This window comes from Elgaria multicarinata, chromosome 9 (genome assembly GCF_023053635.1).
Source record: "Elgaria multicarinata webbii isolate HBS135686 ecotype San Diego chromosome 9, rElgMul1.1.pri, whole genome shotgun sequence".
Taxonomy (NCBI): domain Eukaryota; kingdom Metazoa; phylum Chordata; class Lepidosauria; order Squamata; family Anguidae; genus Elgaria; species Elgaria multicarinata.
Genome location: NC_086179.1, coordinates 27478176 through 27493066, shown reverse-complemented (window position 1 = coordinate 27493066; position 14891 = coordinate 27478176). Strand labels below are relative to the sequence as shown.

The 14891-nt window shown below is 40.8% G+C and overlaps 1 protein-coding gene across 3 annotated transcripts in view; it reads right to left on the bottom strand.

Annotated features, from left to right (window-relative positions):
* Positions 1-14891, bottom strand: part of MYBPC1 (myosin binding protein C1) — a 107878-nt gene that overhangs the window by 69220 nt on the left and 23767 nt on the right. For all 3 annotated transcript variants that reach the window (XM_063133365.1, XM_063133366.1, XM_063133367.1), the window contains exons 4-6: positions 3259-3363; positions 2104-2252; positions 1830-1947 (exon numbers count right to left, since the gene is read on the bottom strand). In XM_063133365.1, coding sequence (XP_062989435.1) covers positions 1830-1947; positions 2104-2252; positions 3259-3363 — 372 coding nt within the window. The remainder of the gene's footprint in view (positions 1-1829; positions 1948-2103; positions 2253-3258; positions 3364-14891) is intronic.

Sequence of the window (14891 nt, the reverse complement as noted above, 5' to 3'; positions counted from 1 at the left end):
ACTTCATACCCACTGAAAATGCCATTTCTGGTTCAAGTCAGTAAGAGTTCTCAGACTGGTTGACAGCATGGAGTTGAATTTCACCCAGTGTAAATTAGCCATGTAATCAAATAAAACAATTCACTCCTATAGAAAGTTTACGCATGCAGACAGGCTGGCTCCTTGCCTGTATGCTACTGAATGTGCACAGACTTTGAGGCTTGTCTGGTTAATTGGCAGTCAGCTGCTGGACATTCCGTTAATTGTGTCCTGCCTGGCTGGCTGATTAATGAGCACTCTGACCTTGGTAATTTGGTCGGCTTGTTTTGCTAGGGTGAACGTATATTGGGTTAGCTGCCAAACTGCTGCAAGGGTAGGATATTTGGAAAGCTTGCCTAGATGTATCTGGCAGCTGAATTTGCAGGGCCAGGTGACCAGGCGTTAGGACCCAAGAGGGGCAGGCAACGTCCTTTGCTCTTGGACAGTCTTTTTTTTTCTTAGTCCATAAATAAAGGAATTGCTCATGCAACAAGTCCCATGGGATCAACGAGACTGTATACGGAAGAAAATGCTGACTTATGTAGGTGCAAGTAATTCTGGTGGACCAAGACATATTTCTGCTTGAGGTGAAAGACAAGATGGCACCCCACCCACACCTCATTTCATGTACAGAAGTTGACTAAACTGGTTGTTGAATCTTACTTCAGCATTCTCCACTGTACCTGAAAGCAGCAGGCTAACTTACAAAAAGAAAAAGAGAGAGGATATAATGCTATATAATACTACTTATTTCACCATACAAGCTCTTTGTAACATACACTAAATGGATTATTTTATTTCACCCTTTTCCTTGCAAAGATGTAAGACGTGGGCTCCTGACAGTGAGCAGGCCAGGCACTGGTATATCAAGAACTTAATACAATGTCCCTCTTGGAGCCTCGTGATGGGCTTTGTAAGGGGCAAATTCCTTGCTAGACCTGAGATGAGCCAAAGGGGAGCCTTTCCTTTGACCTCCATCACAAATAAATCCATAGAGTCTTGAGCTGTCAACACTGTCATCTTCCATACCCTTTATTCCAAATATAAACTGCAGGCTTCAGCAAGCTTCTCAAATGCTTGCTTCAAGAATATTTCTTATGATTTCACTGGCTCAAAAAGTATGTTCTGAGTCATTTCCAGCCTACAGGAGCTGAGTGAAAGAGCTGTCACTTTCAAAGGGGGATTGCACAAATCCACGCAGAACAGGTCTAAGAACGGGTATTACCCTCCATGCTATGTCTATGGAAGTATACTACTGAATGCTACTTGCTGAGTCACAATGGCAGCAGTAGGGGAGGTCCGTTGCTTTCATGGCCTCCTTGTGGACCTCCTTGAGGCATCTGGTTGGTCACTGTAGGAAAAATGATCCAGCAGGGCTCTTATGTTCTTATGCTGAGATTTCTCCAGCCGAGGTCTCTTGCCTTCTTTCCTCACATAGCTACAGTTCCCAGGATACCCCAGGAGCATATATCTTCTGCTGAGTCTTTATACTCAAATCTCTGCCGCCACCTCATTTATACTTCCATTTGTGTTTCTTCCCCTTCAGTGTGACGGCCCTGAATACTGCTCGCTGACTGCTAATTCCCCCACCCCTGAAAAAAATGCACCCGTGAATGGATAGATATTAAAAATGAGAAAGAGGAGCATGAGTTCCATACATACTTGGTGGGCATAAGAAGCCTATGTAGAAATAGGTGTAGATAAGGGCATAACCAGATTGTTTGTATTTATTCCTTATTTTTGTATCACTTTAAATAAAAATATAATAAATAAAAAACACTAAAGAAGGAAACCATAAAAGTGATTCTTACCGTGGACTTCCAGATCGAAAGAGCAGCTATCAACCTTATCCTTATACGTTACTTCACACCTATAATTTCCTGCATAGTTTTCCTTAGCTTTAATGATATGCATCTCAAATGTATAAATCTGAAATCCAAATACACAGTGCAATAGTTAATTCAATTTTGGGAAATGATTAGCAGGTAACACACACACATACACACACATACTCATGTGCAAATATCACATCCTATATTGATTTATTAGGATTAAACTCTGGGTTCTGCCGTCATCCATATGTACCTTGGTTTGGCGCTCAAATGTTTCCTTTAGCTGAAGATGCTTCCCTGCTTTGCTTGCCAGGTCCATCCATTTTCCTTTAAACCACTTAACAGTTGGCCTTCGGAGAAGATCCTGGGCTTCTACTTTGGCTATGAATGTGATATTTTGCCCTTAAAAACAAACAAATGACTTAACATCTGGCTCTCTATCATGTATGTCAGCTTTCCCCAATGTGCTGCCCTCTGGATGTACTGGACTGCAACTCCTATCATGCTGGCTGGGAACGATAGAAATTGCAATTCAACACATCTAGAGAGTGCCAGCTTCGTGAAGGCTGATATATGTAGTAATTCATAACAACACACTCAAAGAATTATATCTATGGCAATCAAAGAAATCCTCTAGCTGGAAGTACATTTGTCACACTTGACAAAAATGAAGCCCTACCCAATGAAATATTATGGCCTGGTTCAGACAACATGCTAAACCATGCTGCTTAACCACAAAATGGTTAACAGAGTGCATTAAGGTCAATGCATTCCGTTAACCATTTTGCGGTTAAGCAGCATGGTTTAGCGTGTTGTCTGAACCAGGCCAATAGCTCCAACATTATATGGTCCCATAATAATCAATGCAAGCATTTTCTCCCTGATCCAGCTTCCACCCTGTACGGGCACAGGACCTTTGTAACCCATGTGTGCAACTAAGTGCTACGAGTACAGTTTCCCTGCTGGATCCAGCAGATGGGGCTGTTCCCTTTAGACCCCGCTTTTTTAAAAGCTAAAATTCCAGCAATAGACTGTTCAGCAAGGGCTGGATGGAATTTCTTTTGTTCCCCTTTCTCATCGAAATAACAAGCTGGTGGGATTTTAAGTTACACTTTTACTCCTTTGGATTGGACACTTGTTCGTCTTGGATTTTTTGAAAGCATGTTAACAGTCATGTTGAACCATTATATTCTTTTCCTATTGATTGGGGGTCCAAGAGGAATTTGAATGCATATTCGCAGTACACAGAAATTATGCAAGCCTCATAAGGCATATACATGCAATCCAATTCTACACGTCTTTAGTTAGAAGCAAGTCCCATTAAGTTCAAGAGGGCTCACTCCTAGGTAAATGTGTATAGGGTTACCGGCTTAATTGTTGTTGGGTTTGTTTGTTTGTTTACACTTACCAACACTAATTGAGCCACCCTTTGGTTTTTCCATAAATAAAACAGATTTCTGGGAATTGTCTTGCTTCTCTGCTTCTTCTGGTGCACCATCTCCCGTAGACCACACTAACATGGAGAACAAAGGGGAAAATATCACTTATTGGTATAAACCTTTTCAGCCAACGGATGTTCACCTGAATTCTTTATGTTAGCCCTGATGTGCCCTTTCTTTAGGCTACATCTTCAAAAGATCATAGAATCATAGAATAGTAGAGTTGGAAGGGACCTATAAGGCCATCGAGTCCAACCTCTTGCTCAAATACTCACATTCTCCATCACTCTTTTTCAGCCTGATATGTCACTGAAATAATGGGGTCTAAATTTATCAGACATAAATGTCTGAACTGAATAGAGCTCCTTATGGCTATGGATAATAAGAAGTCTGTGCTGGACTGTCTTTAGCAACTGCAGTACCACCTTCAGTCACTAGGTAACCAACTTCCCCAACCAAAGCTTTGCTGTTGACGGCGTTTGAACCCTGGGCGGGGTGTGTGTGGATAGTCTGAGTTATATGGCTACTACCTGTTTGCTGCTGTGGGGCAGCCCCCATATCAGAGGAATGGATTGGACAGACCCCTCCCCCAGGGAACAATAGGAGGGTATCGTGCCAGGCGCCATACCTAGGAGTACCAGCAGGCATGGCTTCACTCAAATGGGGGAGGGGAGCACAAATGTGTCAAATTCTGACAGCTGCATAACTTTGCCTTAAAGTTTCACTTTAAGGCAAAGGGCTATTTCAGCCCATGCAAAGCAGGCCCATGTGTATATTCGATATGCTAGGATATTGGGTAAAAGTTTGATTCAGCCTTTATCGAAGTGCTGGTAATGAGTATCATCATCCCATAGTAATCAATCTGGATTCTGTAGGCCCATCTGTAAAGGAACTATATCTAAAGGAACACATCTTGAAAATGATGGCACACAAAACATCACATGCAAAGTATCGTAAGAAATCATGTGTAAGAAATTGTGTGTTTTGTTAAACAAGCCAATAAAAAAATAATTTGCCCAAGTGTGAAGCTTTTAAAATGGGTTTGGCATTGTTCTTCTTTTATATTCTCATTGTAAAAGTTAGTATGTTATTAAAAAATTGGTCTGTGCCTAGCTTTTCCAAATCCATTCTATAAATTGAAGCACCAATATACACTTTTGTGCTCCAGAGCTTCATATGATCAGGGGCACATGTTTTCACCCCAATGATGTGAAAGGGGGGGCCCTTGCTCATAGGGAGCTCTGCACATTGGAACCTCATGAAACTTTGAAGCAGGGTCTTTAGATCTGAAACAAATGTAAAATAAAAATGAACGGTTAGCATGAGATAGCACATAAACCATTCAAAATGGAAGAAAAATAAGCTACAAGAAATCAGTAATTAATAGTTATTGCATTGTGAGAAAATTGGAATGTTTTGATTTTTCCTTCCTTCCGTCCTGTTTTAGAAACTCTCACCTGAGTCCTTTCTGTCTCCCGCCTTTCTCCCATCTGAAAGGTAAGAGTAAACGGGATGATACCAATTCAAAAGTTATACCTTGATTATTCTATTACCCATGTAGTATTGTGGACTGTTGTCATATGTCAGAAGAGAGAAAAAATTGTAGAGCATAATGGTCTTGTTTAAGCAAATAATAGAACTGGGGGAAATTAGAACAGAGTATCCAATGGCAGCACAGCACTAGTGTTAATGACGTACTGTAAGCCAATGGCAAGTGCAACCTCATTAGCATTTATTAGTGCAAAGGGGGAAAGAGGTGATTTGCCACCATCAAATTTTGGCAGCAAATTGCTGCTTTCCCTCTTTGCATTAAAAATCACTAATGACATCGTGGCAGTGTTTGTTTAAACCAGAACAACGTTATTAATACCAGTGCTGCACCACAATTGGATACTACCTATAGTCTTAAAACTATGGAAATGGGGAAATCCCTGAAATCAGGGTGGGGGAAAGGATCATAGTCTAAAGGCACACGATTGCCGCAACTTTGCTGAAGTTCAGCAGTTCTGGGTGCAGTCAGTGCCTGGATAAGATAATGAGCAGACTAGTCCAGCCAATGGGGGGTGGGGAGTGGGTCATGCTGGCAGGATTGAAGGGAATCCAATGATTCCAATGGGAGGGAAGTGCACTACACCAGCTGCAGAGCTGCCATAGTTTTTTCCCCATTCCAGGGGTATATCAGGGGCATGAGAAGCTTTGGATCCTCTCCTAGAACACCCAGGAAACACTCCCTGTAACACTTCCTTTTTGTACTCTCCAATATAGGAGAAAGGCTGAGGACCTTTCTTCGGCCGCACAGAGGAGGCTTGTGAGATCAGGTCTCTCTTCTGAGGGTGCAACATCCTCTCTGCCGTCAGAAAGAAAAATCTAAAAAATCCTATAGCCCCTGGGAACCCTCCCAGGGACCATAGGATTCATGGAGGATAGGTCTAATAATTAATAGCTATGATGACTAAATGTTCAGAGGCCATATTCTGTATACTGCCTTGAGATCAGGATACTGGCTGGATGTATAAACGAAATAAATGAATATCCTCTTCGAGTTTTCAGATTAAATTAAGTATTTTTTAAAAAAATGTTCTTCATCAAGGCCTCCCGAACCATACATTGCTAATAGCAAAATGTTTCTTCATTCAGAATGGCGTTTTTTAAAAAATAATTTCTCCATTTTAAAGCACAATTCCTAATGGAGAGATCTAAGTGTAATCAAATGGAAAATTGCTCATGAGTAAAATTTATTTACTATGGCATCAGCCAAGTTAAAAAGAAGAAGAAAAAAATTCTTCCCTGTCAGGTGGAATTATGCAGAGAATGTAAGAATTAACTCTTACTATTTTTCCTCATCATATTCGCCAAATTAAACAACATAAAATGGAATAATCCTCCTAACCTGCAGCTGAAGCATCATCTTCATCTGTAAAAAGAGATATATAACAAGTAAAATAAAGCAAGCAAGGAAAAGGAACAATGTAGGTTATCCTAATTTTTAGTACAAATGGATGAAAACAAGAAACCTGGAATAGAAAGGAAGGGAACTATGATAGCTGGTAAACTGGTAATGAAAACTGCAAACTGATGGATAAAGCTTTATGGGATCGAGCAGCCGAAATGGTCAACTTTGATGCTTCAAACAAGTACAAAAATGGGATATGAAGTGTGATCTATTATTAACACATGAGTTTGAATGAGAGCTTTCAAAGTGGTTGTATTTGTTAGAAATGTCATCCACGAAATACGAAAATTGAGGGGGAAATGGAGTACAAAAAAAAAAAGCCACAATGAAAAATCAAGGTCAACCATAGATCTGACCTTCTGAAGAGGTTGTCATTTCGCTGACGTTCCCGTCTGCAAGTAAAATGTGTACCATGTATACATTCATTACAATGGTGGTGGTGGTTTTTAAGAGAGACAAAAATAACACCATAATCAGGATAGGGAGGGAAGAGTCCAGCACTTTGGAGCACTGGCAGAAGGTAGATCCAAAACAATGGTATCAAACAATTATTTTCTTCTTCTTTCAAATTCAGGTAAGATGTCTAAATAAGAACTATATAACATGTGCCCATTAATATTCTTAATCCTGTCAAAATTAAGAGTCTAAGGCTTTTCTACACGAGGCATTTATTGTGTGCCCATCATCCCTATATTAAGGGTTCTTTAGACCAAGCACTTTCAGCAACATTTTAGAGCAAGGAAAATGCAGTAATTAATTGCGAAAGCAAATGAAACCTTTTTTTCTCTTGTCTATTTGGGCTTTTAGTGCCATCTAAAGGTTATGTAGCAGAAAAGCAGGTAAGGAAATGTTCTTCTTATAGTGCTTGGATCTCAAGTCTGTGACAAAAACAAAAGTAGATACAGCAGATTAACAGACTCACGAAGAAAAGATTCTATTCCTTTCAACTGAATAATTAAGCATGTTTTAGCTCTTTCCTGTCATGTCAATGGGATCTAAAAGTCCAACTAAAAACTACTTCTGCAGTATTAATAATAAGAGGATTCTGTTCTAACAGAATATGTCCTCTATAATTTTAGGAAATATTGAGCAAATAATCAACAGTGATACAGAAAATTATTAAGGTGGTAATATTTCCATTGAATATTCTGAGCTAGAAGCAATAAACATGTGTGTGTTCATCCAAGTCCCAAGATAAAATGCACATCCTAAATTACTCCACTATTTCAATTAGCTAATAACTGAGCTCAAATTTAGATGGTGAAAGAAGGGAAGAGACCAAGGCCATAGCTAGACCTAAGGTTTATCCCTGGATCATCCAGGGGTCAAACCTGTTCATCTAGGTGACACACAGGGGATCCAGTTCTCAGGTAGGGGCGAACCCTGGATGATCCCAGGTTAAATCTTAAGTCTAGCTGTGGCCCAAGAGGTTACTGGCAACATTAAGACTGTAACCTTACCAGGGAATAAGTCCCACTGAACTACTTCTGAATAGATATCAAGCTCTCCCACTGCCTGAGGAAAGAGAGCACATGTACCACCACTGCATTGACCCCACATGCCCTTCCATTTATCAAACCATGCTCTCCAACCCTTCCCTTCCTGTGTCACGCCCCTGTCCCTTTCCTTAGTCATGCTTACTTCCCCTTCCTGCTGCTGCATTGTGACCCCCACCGCCTTCCCCTTCCTATTTTGTGTTCCCCACCCCTTTCCCCATGATACCCCCACCAGCTTCCCCTTCCCTTTCCTGCACCCACCCTTCCCCCTTACTGCCACATCATGCCTTCACCCCTTCCCACATCATGCTCCCATTCTCATTCCCCTTCCTTCCACCCCGAATGCCACTATGTCGTCCCACCATCCCCTCCCCATCCAACCCCTTCCTGTGTTGTGCTCCCTTCCTTTCACCACATTGCACCCCAATGACTTTCTCCGCTGTGGCACCCCGGTTGTGGAACGAGCTCCCCAGAGAGGTCCCCCTGGCGCCTACACTGTACTGCTTTCGTCGCCAGCTGAAGACCTTTTTATTCACTCAGTATTTTAACACTTAATTTTAACTTAAATTTAAATTTTACTGTTTTAACTCTGTATTTTAATCTTATATCAACTTTGCTGTGTGGTTTTATCCTGGTTGCGCTTTTTATACTGTATTTCTTAATTGTGTTTTAACCTGTTGGGTGTTTTATTGTGGTTTTAATTTTTGTGAACCGCCCAGAGAGTTTCGGCTATTGGGCGGTATAAAAATGTAATAAATAAATAAATAAATAAACCCCTTTCCCTCCCTTTTACTGTGTGACGCCCCACCCCTTCACTCCTGCTGCATCTCATCCCTACTTCCTTCCCCTCTCCCGTGCCGCACTCCACACCCCTTCCCACGTCATTCCTCCATCCTCTATCCCTTGCCACCACATTACAGCCTCCACACCCTTCACTTTACCACATCACACACCCTATTCCACTTATCGTTACTGGCAAGAGCTGGCTAGGCCAAAATGCCTGGCTCTGAGGGGGTCCTTCCTCAGTGCCAGGCAAGGGGGGAGTATCCCAGGAGATCACTTGTACAGGCCATCTCATGGGACACTCCTCCCACAATGCCTGCCTCTGAGGGAGGGCCAGGCATTTTGGCCTGACCAGATTTCTGAAGAGCTGTGCCAGCTGCCCCCTCAGCTGACTTGGCTCTTTAGAGGGCAGCTGCTCCAGAGAACCCTGCCGGCAGCTCTTTCGCTGCAGCAAATGCCACAGCAGAAGACCAACTGGCAGGGCTCTCCAGAACAGCTGCCCTCTGGAGACATGGCAGGCCTTCCTGGTGAGGAAGAGTTAGGGAGCACTGCAGTTCGCCGCCCCTTTTGCTCTGCTGCCTGAGTCAGGGGCTCATGGTGGGGTGGGAAGACTGGCTCTGGTAGATATGTATAGGATTGTGCTGTTAGGCACAAATATCTCTAGTGGTGTAAATCAATATTATTAGAATAACATATGCTTTACCTGCATACTGTGTGAAAAGCTACAACTAAGAATGGGTGAAGATAAGTGTGACAGAAATGGGTTGAGCACAGTCTTAATGCTTTCCAAGGCACCTGTTTTCAAGGCAGACAATGTGTCTATGAATTACTTCTATTACATTTTAGAATGTCAGTCAGTCTGTCTTCATCCTATTATTATCAAGACTTTTTTTTTTAAAAAAAGGCAAACATGAAAGACAAAACAAATCCCTCCTCTCAGCCCAGAATGTTACAACATTGTATGTACTTAACTTTGTAAGAAAAAATAAATAAAACTGAAATCATTTGGAAAAGCTGAATACTGGTACCATTATAATCAATGGTTTGACTCCTGTTTATTTACTTAAAGACAGGATATCACACGTTCAATCACATTTGAGTAGGCCCACAGAAAGGCTCCAGTCCTGCAAACATGGAAGTATGCATGGTGTTCCTGAAACAGGGTGGGGGATGTCTGCTTTGATCAAGAACTTGTAAAATTGTGTTACTCTTACAAGTAAATGCTTTTGAAATAAACCTGATTATGCGTATTGAGCAAAACAATTTTTTAAAAAAATATCCTATTAACAAAGGGTAAAAGGGGAGAGAGAGAAAACAAACAGATTTTTTTAGTTTACCTTCTGAATTCTACTTTTTCCCCTTGGGCCAAACTATCCATTACATTGAAAATCTGTAATTAATTTCCTGGTTTGTATTTTTATTTTGTACTGTTAATGTAACTGAAGGGGAAGCTGCCAACTTGCTTGCAGCAGCAGTACGGGGGTGGGGGTGGTTATGTTTAACTTTCCTCCCCACCACTGTCCCAATGTTGTTTTCAAAATTCCCCCTAAGCTGCTGTTTGCCCTAAAAGGGAAAACACAGTATTTTCCCCCTATGGGGCAAACAATAGCTGGGAAAGAGGAAGAGTGGGGAAAAGTGAAACATGCTGTTCCTGAGTACCATTGGTGTGAACAAGTTGCATTTCAGGGTGCATGTGGGTGGGTGTGGTGTGTTTTAAAATCAGTAGATCAATTACAGATCTCTAAGTACTAATTTATGGTAGAGTGAACAGATTTGAATTTCGAAAAACAACAATCTCAAATTTTGATGCTGTTCATTTTTCCTCTCTTTCTCTCCTTCAGATAGGGTTGTGTCCATTTCTATTTCTAGCAGGTAAAAAAAAATGTAAGTGTTGATACAACTGAAATGCAATATTGAAAAGATGCTCTTTGGAAACAGAGTTCTTTGAGAAGAAAATTTCTGTGGGAACAGGTGTCGTCTGTACACATCCGGACCCTTTTATAGGAAGTTAAAAAAACAAAAACAAAAAACATTGGACCATACGAAATGAACACAACACGGACCTTCTAATCCTAGGAAAATTATTCCATATAGTAAAAAATACTTTCCTATGAACAAATCTTAACAGGTTTGGAACACCTGCAAATTCCATAAGCTGCATGATGACATGAAGATGCTGATCTGCAGAGCTATGATAATGATAAATGCATGAACAATATGAATATTGTGCTAACTGATCAGAAGGCAATAACAGGCTCCAAAGACTGGAAATTTATTAGAGTTGCATATATTTACACCCTTCTGTCTTCCTCATAATAGTGCACTTCTGGTCAATGAAAGGATGGAAGAAATCAGAAATTTGTTTAGCTCAGTCAGCACAATATATGCAATGCCGTGCTTGTTATCCAAATGGCAGATGATCACAACATAAAAGAGTGATCTAGTTTTTTTTACTGTCCTGTTGAAAGACTTGAAAAACTAGAAGAATAAAAAGCCGTTATTTGGTATGCAAGGTAACAACTACAGTTTCACCAACCAGTGCAACATGTCTTTTCCAAGCAGATAAAGTTAACACCAACCACTGTATATCACCAGGATATTAAAATGTGGTGTGCAACTTCTATGGATACCAAGGGAATAAATGGCAGTACTATTGCTTTGATGAATGGGATGAAAAAAATGGATCAGTCCATCTTTCCTAATTCTTCTGTTACTAGTACTGGATGGACTGACTGCTTCAGCAAAATGGAGGAATGATTCAACAACAGTGATCCATTTATAATGAAAAAATGATGATGTAATCTATGTTAGCAATGTCATCCGCAAAAGATAACAAATACCCAAAGAATATCAGACCTGATGGCAGAATTACGATCATTATTTCACTCTCCTTCTCTTCTGCAAATAAAATTTTAATGGAATAAATATGTTTAACAATTCACAAAAAGCAATTCACAAATAGAGCTAGAAAAGACGAAGACCTTCAAATACAAACAGATTTGTTTACTATAAAGAAGAAGTATACTAGTTGGGTAGATTGAGCAATGCAACAATTTTGCATGAGTTAAGAAAACTGACCTGTCTTTTAACTGCATTTTAGCATTGCCAACCCTTTCTCATTCTTTCAGCCTGACCAAAAAAGCAAGTTCTTCTGCAGAAAAATACTAGAATAGCTCTAGCCAACTGCATCGTTATCACTACTGGAGATGACCTCCCATTCAGAAGAGCTCAAATAATCTTCTAGATGTAAAACCAGGTGGAATGTGATATCTTTTATCCCCCTGTAGTCCAGAATTACCTAACAGAAGACCATGATATGGGAACTTGCTTATATTTGGTGTGTATTTAGAATGTACACTGGTACAATTTATGTCTCGTAGTACTACAATGTGATTTATATCAGGTCCTATTCATCCCTGGGATGAATGTGTTGGCTCTTCCCAAGAGACTACGGAAAAGAGGGGACTGACTGGTTGGTCTACAGTTCACTTGATCATGGTTTGGGTGGAGGTGGCCTAGGAGAATAGCTCAGGTTTGGTCTTCTCTCCATTTTAGTAACCTTGCTTGCAAAAATATGGTTTTATTCCTTTATGTACTCACAGAAAGGTCTCCATTGTGGATACCAATATAACTACACCTGAATTATCATAAAAACAGGTCAGAAGACAAACTATACAACTCTCAAAAGTAGAAATTACCTCATTTAAATTAATCTAATATTTGTGTTTGAAGTGTTTTTTTAAAGGCTGCTTCACAATAGCCACAATAGAGATGTGTTGGCCTCTTTAAACAAGCCACTTAAAAACAAATGAAGCAGATGTTTGGCTGGGTTAAAGTGTCTGAATAAAATTTGTTGCAGCATTGCAAAGGTCCTAACTATTTGATTCCAAATTGTATCCAGCTTTTGACTGGACAATAGTATTAAAGTAATTCTAACGTTATTATTGAAAAAATATATTTGACTTTTAACACTTGTAACAAATTTAAAAAATCATAATTTGTATTTTTATTAGCTTTTTAATGCCATTATATTAATACCTCTGGGTGCAATCCATAAGGAGAAGCTCCCATATATGTTGTAGTGAAATGCAGTCCCTGTCTTGGACACTACACATGGAAAGGCAGGATATAAACTTAACAAACAAATAAAAAGGGGAGAATCTCTATGAAACCCCAACATTTCCCCAGAAGTATATGATTCACATCTATGTTCAATGGTAACGTTTGGGATGGCTGTTTAAACAGTACATTATAAATGAGGGAGGATGATAACCTGTTTCGCATTTATGAGCTGGGGAATGCTTGGATCTAATGAAATGTTGTATATGCCCCGCCCCACTGATATCTCAGGGTTGCTCATAACCTTTAAAGACTCCAAAAAACAGCTGAGATTTTTGTACCGACACCTCATGGAAACAGCAGTCACAGAAGAAACATACACAGGTTTTAATAGATGACATGATAGAACCTAGAGAGATGAAGTTAAAATGAAACATGCAGACAGTTTAGTAAATGCTTGGATGCGTGAATGGAACCTAAAGAGAGAAATGAGCACGTTAATTTTATGTTATTATTCCAAGAGATGACGAGCACATTATACTATTGTGTGCACAAAACTGAGGGTAAATTAAAAAACATTATGAAATGTAAGATATGGGAATACAATGATGCTAGACGAAACAGACATGTGAAATGGAGTCACTACAGGATGATATTGTGAGTAAGGTGAGGCTGCTGTTGATTCCAGTACTTCTGTAAAGAAGGAGGAGGAGGAGGAGTGGGTGCTCTAGTATTCCATACCTGCAAATAGATATCCTGATTCAAAACACATGATTTGGAAGTAAATATCACTGATTTCACTAAAAATTATATCCCCTTCTCTTTGAACCAAATAGTTTCCCAGGGTACACACACTAAGGGTTGTCCGTGATAAGGAGGACAGGGCTCCTGTATCTTTAACAGTTGCACAGAAAAGGGAATTTCTGCAGGGGTCACTTGTATATATGGAGAACCTGGTAAAATGCCCTCTTCATCGTTAAAGCTGCAGGAGCTATACCAGAGTGACCAGATTTAAAAGACGGCAGGGCACCTGCAGCTTTAACTGTTGTGATGAAGAGGAAATTTCACCAGGTTCTCCATATATACAAGTGACACCTGCAGAAATTCCTTTTTCAATACAACTCTCCCATTCTCAAAAAACCCACTCTTGATCGACTTTCTCTGTCTAACTACCGACCTGTCTCTCTGTTGCCCCTTGTCTCAAAGATTCTGGAACGTGTGGTCTACTCTCGTTGTCTTGACTTTCTCTCTAGTAACTCTGCTCTGGATCCCTTTCAATCTGGATTCCGTCCTTTGCATTCCACTGAAACAGCCCTTACCAAGATCACCAATGATCTTCTCACTGCCAAGTCTAAGGGCCATTATTCCGTCCTTATTCTCCTTGATCTAACTGCAGCCTTTGACACGGTTGATCACGATCTTCTCTTAGATTCCCTCCATGACCTTGGACTCTGTGGCTCTGTCTATAACTGGTTCGCCTCCTATCTAGAGGGTCGCTCTTTCAGCGTGTCGGCTAACGGCAGCTCGTCCTCCTCCTTTCCCCTTTCAGTAGGGGTTCCGCAAGGCTCGGTGCTTGGCCCGCTGCTGTTTTCTCTATATATGCTGCCCTTGGGTAAACTTATTCAATCTCATGGCCTCCAATATCACCTGTATGCCGATGACACACAACTATATCTCTCATCTCCGGAACTTTCTCCTGATGTCCACGATCGTATCTCGGCATGTCTTTCAGATATCTCAGCCTGGCTGCTTCATCGCCGTTTGAAACTCAATATGGCAAAAACTGAACTGCTTGTTTTTCCTCCTAAACCTTCTCCTCACCTCTCATTCTCTCTTACTGTCAACGACGTCACGCTTACTCTGGTCAAGGAAGCTCGTAGTCTTGGCTTTATATTTGATTCCTCGCTCTCCTTTATTCCTCATATCGAGGCAGTAGCTAAATCTTGTCGTTTCTTCCTGTATAATATTGCCAGGATTCGACCATTTTTGTCTGTCTCTTCTGCCAAGACTCTCGTTCACGCACTGGTTATCTCTCGGTTGGACTACTGCAACCTCCTTCTCTCTGGCCTCCCCTCATCTCACATCAGTCCGCTGGTCTCTGTCCACCACTCTGCCGCTAAGATCATCTTCCTGGCCCGCCGCTCTGACCATGTCACTCCGCTTCTGAAATCTCTTCATTGGCTTCCAGTTCACTCCAGAATCCAATATAAACTTCTCCTGTTGACCTTCAAAGCTTTTCACGGTCTAGCTCCTGCCTATCTCTCCTCTCTCATCTCACACTATTGCCCCGCTCGTGCTCTTCGCTCCTCTG